General features: G+C 35.9%; 1 protein-coding gene across 36 annotated transcripts in view; it reads right to left on the bottom strand.

Annotated features, from left to right (window-relative positions):
• Positions 1-14,998, bottom strand: part of nfixb (nuclear factor I/Xb) — a 171,966-nt gene that overhangs the window by 134,910 nt on the left and 22,058 nt on the right. For 23 of the 36 annotated variants that reach the window (XM_084128571.1, XM_084128574.1, XM_084128582.1 and 20 more), the window contains one exon: positions 6,522-6,605. In XM_084128571.1, the coding sequence (XP_083984697.1) occupies positions 6,522-6,605 (84 nt within the window). Of the gene's footprint in view, positions 1-1,035; positions 1,263-6,521; positions 6,606-14,998 lie in introns of those variants that run through there. The other 13 variants (XM_084128575.1, XM_084128595.1, XM_084128577.1 and 10 more) reach the window with 4 other exon arrangements.

The raw sequence follows: 14,998 nt of genomic DNA, 5'->3' as shown, positions 1-14,998 counted from the left end.
AAAAGTATCAAATAATCAGATTACACATACATTTGTAAAAGTTTGATATATTAAAGTAGTTTATGGCAAAATGCTAGAGAAAAGGTTACCCTGTAACAGTTGACTGCGCCACAAAATGTGGAAAAAGACTTATTGCACATAAAATACTGCCAAAAACAATACAAAAACATAACCGTTAATACATGATTTACTCTGTTGTTACTCAAAAACGCAGATAAACAGTTGCAGTGCTGCATTCTGAAGGTAAAATTACATCAACTAATAAAAAACTGCAAATAATTTCTCATGAAAAGTATTTGAACATGAATTTATGTTGTTAGGCATACATTTGCAAATCTTATAAGTTTGTAAACACCTCAGGAAACTATAACGCATGTATAAACGATAAAGGTTTCAGATGTGCTTGAGAAATTATACAGATGCATTGCATTTGAACCAAGTTACAACCTCAAAAATATCCCCAGTCATACTTCAATAATTTCACAATCCCAAACAAACCCATCCATATAAATGCATTAAAAAGACAGAATATGCAGTTCGGATAAGAAACGCTGGAAAAACTGGTATTTTGGGGGGCAATGCTGGCGACCTGACATATCCAATAAAAAAAAATAAAAAAAAGGCGAACCGATCAAGTTCAACTCTTACAGCAACAACGTCAAAACCCTAGACTTTCCGAAACCCGCGCGCGTCTTACAATCTCTCCAAGTGAAGATATGCAGAGTGGGACGAAGCGAGAGAAAAAAAGAAAAAAAATGACACGAAGCGCTAAACTCGCAGTTCAAGTCTTTCTATACATATCCACTCCACCTCCTCTGCGCTCCTTTTATATTAAATAGATTTCCAGCGAAGCGCCATTTTCTGCCCAAACCACGCGCGCGCTGAAAACGCGTAAAGAAGGTCAGCTGGAGACGTGCCACCAAACGCGCTGACGATTCCACGCGCTAGTACAACTGAAACTGTCCCGAGGTCGAGGGGAACAGCTGACAGACACGAACGCGAATCACTCAAGCAGAAGAATAAGGAATGCTTTACCTGTGTGAGGCAGTATGGAGAGTACATGTTATATGTGAGATGCGTGACTGACGCGGGATGGAAGTGGCATTGCCGTCCCGCTCTCGCTCACTGCGCGCTGCTGTAACTCCGCCTAAAGCGCCTGAAAGTGAAAGCTTGCACAAAGTTTTGCGAGGAGGAAAACTTTCTCTCCCTCCCTCTTCCACTGTGCGCCTCTCTCTCTTTCTCTCGCTCTCGCTCTCTCTCTCTCTCTCTCTGACTGAACAGAAGTCTTATCAGCCTGACCGATATGAGATTTCAGTGTAAATATATACATGTGTGGAGACTATCACACGTGAGCTGTACAGGGTAAGATTAGCATAGTAGAGTAAGGTAAAGTCGTGGTGACGTCTACATTTTCTGGTCAAAGTCATATGTTTGAATCAACCTGAGTACATTAGGGACAAATCATTTCTTACATTATAATGATTAGTTGATTTATATTGAAATCATGCTAGAAATGCCATGATGCGACATAAATTTGCAAATAAGCAATAGTCATATTACTGATCTATCAGGAATGTTTGACATGTTTATGATATTTCTAATATGATTTCAAATGTATATCACCTAAGCATTAAGGCCTATAATGCAAAAAAAGAAGAGAAAATGTGCAATTGTTAAAGAAAATTTCTCTTCATGATCTGTCCCTTAAACATCCTTTGTTAGTGATCCGGTTATTCATATTTAATCAGTTGATTCAGTCATGTCAAAATTATATTATAAAAAATATATAAATATAAAAATACATGTGTGTGGGTTATTTATATATATATATATATATATATATATATATATATATATATATATATATATATATATATATATATATATATATAAAATTTACATACAGATTTAAATAAATATAGGACAAATTTTAATATATAATATATTAATATATTTATCAATTAATTGTATTAATATATAAAACAAGTTATATTATATATATTATAATTATAGAAATATTTAAAACATACATGCATATGTAATAATATACATATATATATATATATATATATATATATATATATATATATATGCACACACACACACATATGTATGTACAAAACAAATATGTAATACAATTTATAATTATAAAAGATTTACACAATTAAATATTATTATATTACATAAATATGCAATTAAATGTATTATAGATTTAAATATACATAATAGATATTATAATATTATAACTACAAAAAATAGTTTGTATATATTGTATATATAAGAATAACTTGCAAACACACAAATGTCAGTCCAAATAAAACTCTAAGTAATGTTTTTCTTTACCTAGAAACCAAAAATATAAGTTAATACACTGCCGCATATCTATGTATCTTGAGTAATATTTTAAAATACATATATGAAGATATGAAATAAGTGAACGTGTCATGCATGAATAATGGAAGGTGTTACTGTCATTTGCAGGTCTCTACGACACTTTGTTTTTGCAATGGCATGCAGACTTGTGCAAGTGCAAGTAAACAAAAACATGAACAAATGCTATCGTTTTGTGTGTTTTTGTGTTAAGAAAATGTAAATTTAATGTAAATTATCTTAATAATAAAACCAGTAAATATATGTATTTGTGTCTGTTAATGACTGTCAAATGCAAATGTATTGTACTCAGTATTGTATAAGCAGTAAAAGACGGGCAGAAAATCATCTGGACTACAACACACACACACACACACACACACACACACACACACTGTAGCGATGGCAGCGCCTGTCCTTCTTCAAACTTCGAAATGAACGTGCCTCGCAAAAACATGAAAGGAGTGAACATTAAGGAAAGAGCAGGCGGCGAGTGGAGTTATAAGTTTTGGAGCGTGTCCCTGGGTGGGTATTTTTGGTGGGGGTGAAGTCATTGAGCAGAACCGGAGCTGAAGGCTGGATGTGCCACCGGAGGCCTGGAGATTTATGAGGCCTGTGCAGTTCCACCGCAAGCCACTGCAGGGGAAACAAAGAGAACTGGGCTCTGTGTGGCCAATTACAGATCCAGGGAACCCGGGAGAGAGAGGGAGAGGGAAAGAGAACTGCAGAAGAGGAAAGTGCTCTGGACGACCACACAGGAAACACATACCTGTGTGAATCGTCATCGCATCGCACCGTTACCTCACGTGACCTTTCACCTGTTATTTGTCAACCACCTTTAATCACTTAAGCTCAGCGTTTTAGGTTCAAATGTATAGATTTCTATGTCTACTTTACTCGTTTTCACTATTCTTTTTTGCTGTCAAGCATGTCATTTGTAATATGATTTTAATGTAAATAAATCTGTTAATCATTTTATAATGTAAAAAGAGAACACATGCAATTGTTAAAGGAATTATTTCCACATGACCTGTCCGTTTTGTTATAAGATTCTAATTTGGTCGGATTGAGTCAGCCAAAATAAATCATATCATTTACTTTTTTTTGAGGTTTTTCACAATCGCTTTGGCTTTTTTTTCTCTGAAAACAACAAGTTCACATTTCTGAACAATTAGTTTCTTGTTCACATCAGATTTGAATTTCTTATTGATTTAAGCAAATTGCATGTGCTTTGGCAAATGTGTGCAAAAGAGTACAATTGTCTATAAATTGCACAATTACTAAATACACATGGACAGTTGATCAAAGCTGAAACTGTCAAACTCTTCACATCTTCTAAATTTTCTTTCATCGTGTGAGGCATCACATGCAAATTGATCCATTCATTGATCAAAATCACCATGGAAATATTTGTTATATACAAATTTCATGTTTTTTTCTCCTGCTAGAAAACTGCTTTCTGTACAACCAACCAATCAAGTTTGGAAACTATATCTAAACTTCTTCTTTGACTCTCTGAATCTGTATTTACACAGACAAAACAGATATTCTTTTATAGTATAGAAAGCAGTTAGTGAAAAATTTTTTTGAAAAAAACATGAACATGAATATATATAACAAAAATTTCCATGGTGAAAAAACAAACAAAACAACAACATCTAAACATTTTGACCAGTGTGGCTCACACAATGACTTTTTATTTTGGTGTAATTTTCAGATTTATCGACACAATAACTAGGTTTCACAATAACATTAAGACGGTTTCAAAAAACATGCCAAAGCGATTGAGAAAAACTGTAATGACACCGCAGGTAATTTGAATCAAGTACAAGTTAGTTAGGTTAAGGTATAACATTTTAGGTTTGGATGGATGGATGGATGGATGGATGGATGGATGGATGGATGGATGGATGGATGGATGGATGGATGGATGGATGGATGGATGGATGGATGGATGGATGGATGGATGGATGGATGGATGGATGGATGGATGGATGGATGGATGGATGGATGGATGGATGGATGGATGGATGGATATCCTAGTCTTTTCCACCACAGTATCCTGAACTTATTTGTAACAAAATTCCACAAAACCAGTTCAAAGCCCTGCAGTGGTGAGAGGAGAGGAGGTTTCTCCAAACCAAATCAACGGCAAACACAACATGATAACTCGTGTACCACCTCTCAAGATGTGCCCCACATTTAGTGGTTTGAGTGGGTGCAAGACTACTAAACGAACACACGACACAACCACACACGAGGAGTAAATCAACAGCTTTTACATCTAGATTTACATTTACTCATCTGGCAGATTTTTACTCTTAAAAGCAGAGGCTCCAGCTGGGAATTTTCACAGTGATGTTATAGAAGAATAATTTTTGGTTCCCCAAAGAAAGAACCTGAAGAACCTCCAGTTCTTAAAAGAACCATTTTTTCTAAGTACGGTATTTCACTGTAAATTATACAATGACTTGTTCTTTTTTACTCCCAAAAAAATGTAAATGTATGGTTAGATCTATTACAGTTATTCACCGTATAGAGAACAGAAACTTTCTGTTAAACAATTAACAGTTTTTTACCGTATCATATTTACAGCCTTTTACCAATAAAAAAAAAAAAAAAAAAAAAAAAAAAGAAAAAAGGAAAGTGCATGAATGTTAAAGGTTCTTAATGGAACCATCAATGCCAATAGTCTATATATTCCAATGGTTCCAATGCCAATGGTTCTATATATAACCCTAGAGTTCTTGACTCATTTTTAAAGAACCCCTTATGCCAAAAAGGTTCTATAGCTACAAGGAGAAATGTCTTAAATGATTGCGTGATACTTGTGTTTAACAGGTTATTTACCTTTTTTCCACTGATAAAGTATGTTTACAAGCCGTTCCATTCATAAAATGTCATTAAAATTAGAAATGAATTAAAACAAAAGTAAAATTTAATTAACTAAATCCATAAAGTGATGGGAACCCCTAGCGCTTGATAGAAACCTTTAAGCTTCTATGCAGTTGCTTGCAGTTGAGCTATAGAACAAAACTGTTAACCTGCAAGTAAAAGCTTTATAAATTACTTGTTTTCAGCGTTATTAAACATGGTCAAGTTCAGTGGTTCTCAACTGGATTTAAAGGCACGGACATCCCTTCTCATCCCTTATATAGGTTGATAAGCTATCATAAACATGCATGATGAAATGGTTAAATAGCATTTTGTTGTTTGCATTTAGCATGTTTTTTTTCCCTCTGCTGTCCGAGACTCTATATATCAAAACTGAGGCCCATTTTTGGGTCACAACCCACCATTTGAGATCCACTCAAAATTAAAATCTAAATACTGATTCATCAGCTACTAAAACATCATGGCAAAACTTTTAGAATGAACGAACTTCTCCTGGTTTCTACACAAAATAAAAACACACTGCTACAAAAATCAGCACAAAATATAGCCAGGCCCTCCTTTTTCCTCGAAATTACCCCGAAGGACGATACAGTCTGACACATTCCTGATATCCAGCACAGCTATATTTTACACCTCAGCCCTTTTCTGTACTGTCAGCCAATCACGTTTCATCATTTTTCCCTCCATTTCTGCGAAAGCCTGCTTTCTGAGACGCCGGAGCAACCCAGATTTTTTTTTTTCCCAAAACGTTGGCAAAAGCAATCCGCTGGAAACGAGGAATAGAAAACCGGCTCCCAGCTCATTAACAGTCTCATTTTCAGTCATCCACAGACTCCCCTTCCCATCTCTCCATCTCTCCGTCCCGCCCTTCTGTTTTTATGACCATTTTATTTCACTCCCATCGCTGTAAATCCAGCTCGCTCGCTGGGTGGAATTTTAAAAGCTGCACTTCTTTCTGCTTTGCAGTATTTTTTTCTTCGCCCTCCCTTCCTTGCAGTCTTACCCTCATGTATACTTCTCATTTTATAGAAGTATGCAGGTTATAATTTTCATTTCCCACAAGAAAACAGCGCTCCGGTAAAATTATGAGACTTGCTTCTTTTTTTTGCAGGATTTTTTTTTTTTTTTTTTTTTTTTACTGTGCTTTACTGCATATGCATATGTGCATATGGAAATAATAATCATGGTTATATTTTTGACTCAACACAACATCAATTACAATGCTGAAGGAATAATGGAGTAATATGGAGACGTACCCTGTAGGAATCAGACACGACGAAGCACTCTGGTATCCCGGGACCTCTGGACGGGTCTTCATTCACCAGGAACGGTTCGGTGGCCTGAAATATAATATAACAGATAGAAGTCATCAGCATTATAATCACAATACTGTTGCTACTTTTTACCATTCACTCTGTTTTCCAACTATTTTAGAAGGGTTCTTCAGATGCTATGTGGTTCTTTAGATGTTCAAAAAGCTCTTTATCCTATTATAAGGTCTTCAGATCAGTGGTTTGGTTTCTGGGTTCTTAAAACTCAAATCATAGATAGTTTTATTGTATTTTTAAAGAAGAAAAAAGAGAAAAGAAAAAGCCCTTTGTGGCACTTTTCAACTTAAAATTCTTCAACTGACATTTGGACACTAACAAATATTGGAAATTATAAATAAATAATCACATAAATATTTAAAAACTCATATTTATATATTTAATTTTTAAAATCAATACAATAAATAAATAAATATACATAAATAGGAAAATAATATATAAAATGTATATATTTAATTTTAAGCATAAAGATAAAATAATTGATTTAGGCTATAATAAAAAAAAACATATACACACATACTGTGTGTGTGTGTGTGTGTGTGTGTGTGTGTGTGTGTGTGTGTGTGTGTGTGTGTGTGTGTGTGTGTGTGTGTGTATATATATATATATATATATATATATATATATATATATATATATACACACACACACATACTGTGTATATATTAGGGCTGTGCAACGATTAATTGCATCCAAAATGAAAGTTTGTGTTTACATAAAACAAAATAATTATACACAGTACACACACGTGTTATGTAAACACAAACTTTTATTTTGGATACAATTAATCGTTGCACAGCATTGCATTAATAATATATTATATTAACAATAATAATATTTGGACATTAACGGATATATTTGGACATTAATAATAAATAAATAATCACATAAATATTGTAAAAAAATACAACTCATCCTGCACCTTTTATATATATATATATATATATATATATATATATATATATATATATATATATATATATATATATATATATATATATATATATATATATATATATATATATATATATATTTTTTTTTTTATTTTTTTTTTTTTTTATAAATGTATATAAACTAACAAATATTACAAATATTTATATTTATATTTAATATCATAAAATGTATTATTTATATAATCAAAAAAAAAATAATTAGATACATGTATATATATAAATATATATATAACAAAGACATTTGAAGGTGGACTCTTATCACTTGAGCCAGTAAGAATGAAACCGCTTAGCACCCATGTGCAAACACCACAGGTTTTCTTCAGAAAGATTCAAATCTATTCTGAAAGTTTGTGACTGAACACATCTTGGCCAAACTTTACGCCGCCCATGTGCAGCGTTGGACTCGTGCGCCTGTAATCAGCGGGTTTCATCTTAAACTTATTTCAGCTCTGCATGCTGTGCACAGTCAGACCAGACTCTCCAAACTGGTTCCCGTTCACACCTCCTGACTTCCCAGTATATCCGTGACTTATTCAGCACAAACCTCTCACACAGCGACTCTTTCTCCCGACACGACCGCCAAGGTGTTTTTTTTTTTTGTTTTTTTTCAGAGTGTCATGTCCATTCATCCCAGTTCATTTGTATGCTGGGAGGTGCACTGACTGGGTGTGCGGAACTGAATAAGCCCCCATTCCAATTTATCCATTAGTGGGACGATGTTAAATCCCACAGCAAAGCCAGCAAAAACAAAGTCTGTTCACACAGCGGCATTATGGGGCGAGAGGTCAATACCAGTTGATTTTAAAGTAAAAGTGATTAACTAGTACACAAAAACCCAGATGGAAACTCTAGCTCACATGGGTTGATCTTAATAAGACTTAACCGAGATCTGAAGTATTAGCTTTGTCTCCTGAGGAATAAAATAGACGAAAATGGGACTCACACTGACACAGTGAGAATATAGAGATTTAAAATGAATGTGGATAGTAGCTCAGATCATTTGATCTTGATAGAATTTGATGAGAAATGTTTGAGTCAGAAATCTGACTGTTGACTGCAGATTTTGGTGTCTGGGTAAATAAGAGCACAGTCTCATTCATTAACCACGAGCGTGCTCAATATTTGTGTGCAATCTGCATGCAAATATTTTCACGAACAAACCATGATTCATCAAGTGTATAAAAAAAATGAAAGAACAACTGAAACCACACTTATGCAAAAATCACATACTTTGGTTGGCTTTATAAACATACTGTATTTCATCATAAATAAACTGTACTAACGGTGAATGTAATTTCACTAAGTACAACATGTTCCTGGATTGACATCTTTGTTGATCCTGGAACAACATTTACAGTTTATGACAAGTTTAGGCTTACAACCAGGGTTAGGTAATTCACCTATTATTTCACTCTTGTTTTATGGAAGTTACGGTTAAGGTTAGGTTTAAGGGTAGGGATAGGGTTTGGACTATGTTTTTGGGCAGGAATTTTGTTCCAGAATCAACTAAATATGTCTTACTAGGCAATGGATGGATGGATGGATGGATGGATGGATGGATGGATGGATGGATGGATGGATGGATGGATGGATGGATGGATGGATGGATGGATGGATGGATGGATGGATGGATGGATGGATGGATGGATGGATGGATGGATGGATGGATGGATGGATGGATGGATGGATGGATGGATGGATGGATGGATGGATGGATGGATGGATGGATGGATGGATGGATGGATGGATGGATGGATGGATGGAAATATATTTAATATATATAATAATTATGATGGATGGATGGATTTAAAAATATGTATAATAATAATAATAATAATAATTATTATTATTATTATTATAAATACAACGTCACATATATTATATATGTAAATGTATATACTGTACATATTTAAAAATACTTAAATATGTACATAAATATATAATATAATAAACATACAGATATTACATCTTCAATTTGAGCTACCTAAGCACTTAGTATCATCTCAAAATAACCATTTGAGATATTAAAGTTATCTAATATTTCTAATAACCCGTCCCTTAACCTCTAAAGAAACCCCCAGCATCCCAGACATGGAGAATTCCTGTTGTCCTCAGGAGAAAGACATATATACTGTATTTCAGTGCAAGCAAACTCTGCTGCACACATTCCCTGGATTAAACCTGTCTCTAAAATGCACTCCTATAAAAATACATGCAGCACTAAAATAACAGACGCAAAGATGTGTGTGTGTGTGCGCACACGATACTATAATAGATCCCAGACACTGGCTAACCAAAATGTGGCTGCAACACCAGCTATTCATATCCACAGCAATGAAAGGTTGCATACGCTCTTGCTCTCGCTCTCTCTCTCTCTCTCTCTCTCTCTCCTCTCACAACACATCCATAAGTCAAAGCGATTAACTAAACAAACTGAAGAACGAGAACTAAGGTTCAACCAACTCAGCTGTTTGTTATACTTTCAGAATGTGTAGAAACAGTGTTTATTTAGTCTCCAAAGAAGGTTTGGCGTTTTTACTACTGTGCTCCATATCATAATATATGAAAATCTACTCTTTTATTCATGTCAAACAGCTTTTCTAAAAGTGATGGACAGAGAAACAGGGGCAGGTGAAACAAAGAGACAGATGAGTCCCTCTCTTCCGCTTGGTTTGCCTTCACACTTTAAAGTAAGATGGTGTGGATGAGTCTCCGCTGATTGTTTGATGTAGTTCCCTGTAGATCTGTCCTCTTTCTCCCTCGCTGTGGATGTTTATGGAGCGTGGAACTGCGTCAATTAAACATGCCACCCTTTTCTATATATACGCAGCATATGCCCGATCCATATGGACAGCCCTGAGCGAAACTGGTCCCTAGGCCCGTCATAATTAACTCTTGAGTATCAACACAAACATATTTAGAGCCGAACGATGAACAGCCATATTCAAAATGTCTGCTAATGCGCAATGATGGGCCTGTTACATTTCGTGTCTGCTCACAGGGGATCTCAAAACTGCCCTGATATGAAGATTATAACACATAATAGGAAATGGGAATAGTGTAGCAATCATAATAAAAGCGTGACGAATGTGAGATGTGTCTGTTTGAAAATGAGGGTTGAAATAAATCATTAAATAATCAAACTGCATGATCAAGACTGGTGATAAAACTGGCTGCTACTTTCAGAATTTGAATTGGCTGAATGGACCAGATTTTTTTAACGTTTTCTGAAGGAAATGTGAGTGGTGCTTAATTGGCAAGGTATTCTGTGTTGTTTTTAGTGTTGCCAATCTCAAAATCTCAATAGTTTCTCCTAGACAGCAATGAAATGGAGACTTCGCTAAAGCCTCAGATGTTTGCAACGCAATCTCATGGCACTTCGTAACTATTTTACGTGTTTGGCGAATTGGTGGCTAATTAGTATGAATTCGTATAATCTCATTTGTACGTTTTCATACGATCAGCTTCCTCCCCATTGGCAGTTAAGTTTAGGGGTGGAGCAACATGTTTACTATTTTTCTAAAAAATCGTATGATTCATATAGTACAAATTCATACGAAATCACCACCTTGTAAAATAGTCACGTTTTCCCGTGAGATGGGTTGGATGTTTCTCATGAGGTCAACACCAGAACTAGTGTTTCAGAAGTGATCTCAGTAGTGTGATCAGATTTGCCAGGATATCAACTGCTGCAATCAAAAGATATATTGGATCTGATTGGATGAGAGATTTTCCAGCCATGCAATATTCTACTAATATCACACGAAAACTGTTTTACAATGTGTATCACTCCACTTGTTTCTGCCTGATCTATACTTACATTATAGATGTACAAGTACATACATTTCTCACAGCAAGCTTCAATGGCGGAGGAGCAAACCTACTTTAATTTTACAAATACTACTGTTATTGATTTTACAAATACTACTGTTATTGTGTCACGAAATGCAGTTTTAAGAGTTTTTATGTGCGAATAAGAGTTTAATATGCGATATATCAACATAGCGCTGGTTTGAAAATTTGCTTAGACTTTTTATAAGAATCAATGGCATTTATGGAAAACAGGTCTGCATTATCATAATAATTTTTATTCATTGTCATGAAAATAATGTTACAGTGCAAGACGTTATATCGCTGTATGCGATTTTATCCATTTTGTTTAAGTCATCAACGCACCCTTTCTCAAAAACCTCGCCCACTAAAACACGCCAGCAAATCAGAACTAGCAAAATATTTCAGAATCAGTGGGTGTTTCTGATTGGCTGGTTTTATTGGTTGGCAAAAAAGCACGGATAACGCTTCCGAATCTTTAGTCACAAGTGTGATTTCTCAAACTATTCAAAATAATAAAAATTCTCTTTATGGATAAATATAATCTGCCATTTGCTTTTTGCTTTTGGGGTGAAGCGTGACCTGGACATGTTATGGCATATATACGTTCATTTAAATGTATAACTTCACAACAACAACAACAACCCACAGTTAAAACTATTTTCACAATATCCACCTTTTTTACATCCCAATTCATGTGTTCACAGATAAGAGAAACTGACAGTCGACAGAACTTCTACACAACTGCTATCGCTCTACAAACCCAGGTAACACGGCAGACACATCAAAGCCCAGCGAGGGAGGGAGGGGATTTGTTTTTTAAAAGCGGTGAGAGGAGGAAATATATGAAAGCAGAAATGTATGCCGTGTGAACGCGTGCCAGGGCCACTTCAGGGAGAAATGCTGGGAAAATGTGATATTTCATACCTCCATCTCTAGAGGAGCCGCGAGAGCGAAATGAGCGAGGAGCAGCAGTAATAATGAACCCGAGGAGGAGGGGGGGCTGTTAGATTGCTTATTGTTTGATTTCAGAGCTGTTTTGGGCACTAAACATTGATTCTGTCCACACAGGATCTGCAAGCCAGAGTTGTGTCTGATTATGAGCTATTAAACAGGATGAATCATTATTTTACCCCTTTAAAATCAAAATATAATATATTTTAAGTTTTTTAAGTTCTTGTTATCATTAGTGGAAAAACTAAGGCAGGAGAGTGACATTAAAAATAATTAGATACACTATTTCATGCCCATACAAAATACTCCACCTTGATGCCGAGTGTTTTGATTGGTGCTTTGGGTTCCTCACCTTACAGTTAGGAGTCATTCATGGATGTAGCACAAACAGTGCAGAAAAAGTTATATGACTACTTGTGGTTAGAGTTAAGCCCCTGCTGGTGGATGTCGTAACTACAGCATTTGGACACAAAAGGCATCTTTCTCCACTGATATTCATTCAAAACCAGCCCTGTCTTTAAGAATCACAGCGGCGATTCTCCTTCTGCTGAATCTGCGCCACAGCAAAAAGAAAATTCGGCCTATATCAGCGGCTTTTTAAAGAACTTATTATATTCTAAAAATCTTAGTTGTGATTGTGAGTTTGCTGTCTGCATTGAATGCAAAGCAATACAAATACAGTGCACTGTACACGTTTAGAAACGTGTTTCTGTTGAGTCCTTGCGAAATACAAGCAAAAACAACATAAGGCTACAACACGACCAGTAGAGTCTGATTGCCAAACAAATGACTCTTGTGAGCCGGTTCTTTTTAGTGATTCAAAAACAAAGCTCGACCAGTGTAACAGAGGTAAACCTCACTCCCCTGGCCTCAAGAGGCGCACTGGCGACTGATGCTGGAGACGTGCGTTCTTCAGGTCGAGACACACCAAGCCGGCAGTCGGCTGTCGGGCAATGTCGAGACGTTTTTGAGCATTGGTCGGCTTAGTTTTTTCTGTGTTGTCCACACTGTTGGCTCTTGTCCAGACGCCATTGGTTTTTTTGGGGGGGACGATTCAGCATGTTGGATTGGCGTTCCGTTTAGAGAACGAGTCAGTGCACGAGAATGAAAGCAAAAGTGATGAAAGCAAGCAAAGAAGTGAAGACCGTAATGACAGAAAGCAGTTATAATTTTACGACATCTTGAGCATTCGAGTGAACAAATATTTTCATAATAACATGAGCCGACTGGAATGAAGAAAGTGATCAGAGTGATTGATAATCAACAACGTAAGCAAGAGCTGTATATCTGCAGTCCTAGTTTCGGTTTCCCTTTTTGAATGATGAAAATAGACTATTGATACCTGCTGATGTAGACAGATGTTGACTTAAACGCAGGAGCAGAAAGCACAAGCTGTTACTTGAGAGTCATCTTTAGACCGTTTGTTGTGTTCAAGCGCAGAGATGCAGTCGACGCGAGGCGACAATACAGTCAGCTTTCGTTGCCGCTAGTTTTTTGACGTCGGCTTGATGTGTCCCATGCTTTTAGCGCACCCGCCTCCCATGCCGGAGAGGCTGGTTCGAATCCCACTTGGAGCGGGTCGAGTAGGACCGGTTACACAAGTGTAGTCCGATTCCTGAACAAATGACTCGTATGAGTCAGTTCTTTTTAGTGATTCAAAATGTAAAGCGCAACCAGTGTAGTTAAATTCTCAAACAAATGACTCATATAAGCCGGTTCTTTATAGTGATTCAAAAACAAACTGTGACCAGTGTAGTCCGAGTTCCGAACAAATGACTCGTATGAGCCAGTACTTTTTAGTGATTCAAAAGTGTAAAGTGCAACCAGTGTAGTCCGATTCCCGAACAAATGACTCATATAAGCCGGTTCTTTATAGTGATTCAAAGACAAAGTGTGTGACCAGTGTAGTCCGAGTTCCGAACAAATGACTCGTACTGTATGAGCCAGTTCTTTTTAGTGATTCAGGTTCTTTTCTGGTTCTTTTCTTAGTGAATGAAAAAAATATAAGAGCATGCAGTGTAGTCCCATGGAAGTAAACACTGTAAACAAATGTCTTTGAAATGAAAAAGCATGTTGAATTGCACTAATTGAAAAAAAATTAATTTCATTATCAGTGCTTACATTTTAATGCATTGTATTTTCAAGGCTTGCATTCGATTGTTGAACAAATTACTTTTTTTTTTTTTTTTTAGAAGCCTACATCAAAAACATAACGTGGGCTATTGCAACTCCTCGATAAATGGCTCTTATGAGTCTGTTCTTTTACCGATGAGATACTGATTTGATTAAGTCTGATGGATCCTTCACTGAACTGTCTCAGACTGGTTACTAAATTTGTTACTTTTTTTTTTATATAGGCCTGTACTTAAGCATCATTTGGAACCGTTAGCTTTGTGCAGGTATAGATTTCTTAAAATGCTATTTGATGTCAGACTAATGTACGGCTATATGCTACTAATCATCATGACTAGTTATGCAGTTATGACAATGAAACATGACAACATGCAGGTAACCAGCGTTTCATTAACATCACATCATTGGCTTGCAATAGAAGAAAAAGCTAAAACCAAAAGCCAATTCATCAGAGACAGCTGTGTCAAATGACTTGGTCATAATGTTGATTGGTCATAAAATCAAGTCCAGTTGACAGGTGAACTAACACCACTT

Source organism: Abramis brama (assembly GCF_963993115.1).
Source record: "Abramis brama genome assembly, chromosome: 1".
Taxonomy (NCBI): Eukaryota; Metazoa; Chordata; class Actinopteri; order Cypriniformes; family Leuciscidae; genus Abramis; species Abramis brama.
Note: the sequence above shows the minus strand (reverse complement) of the source record. Positions and strands in the feature narration are given on the sequence as shown.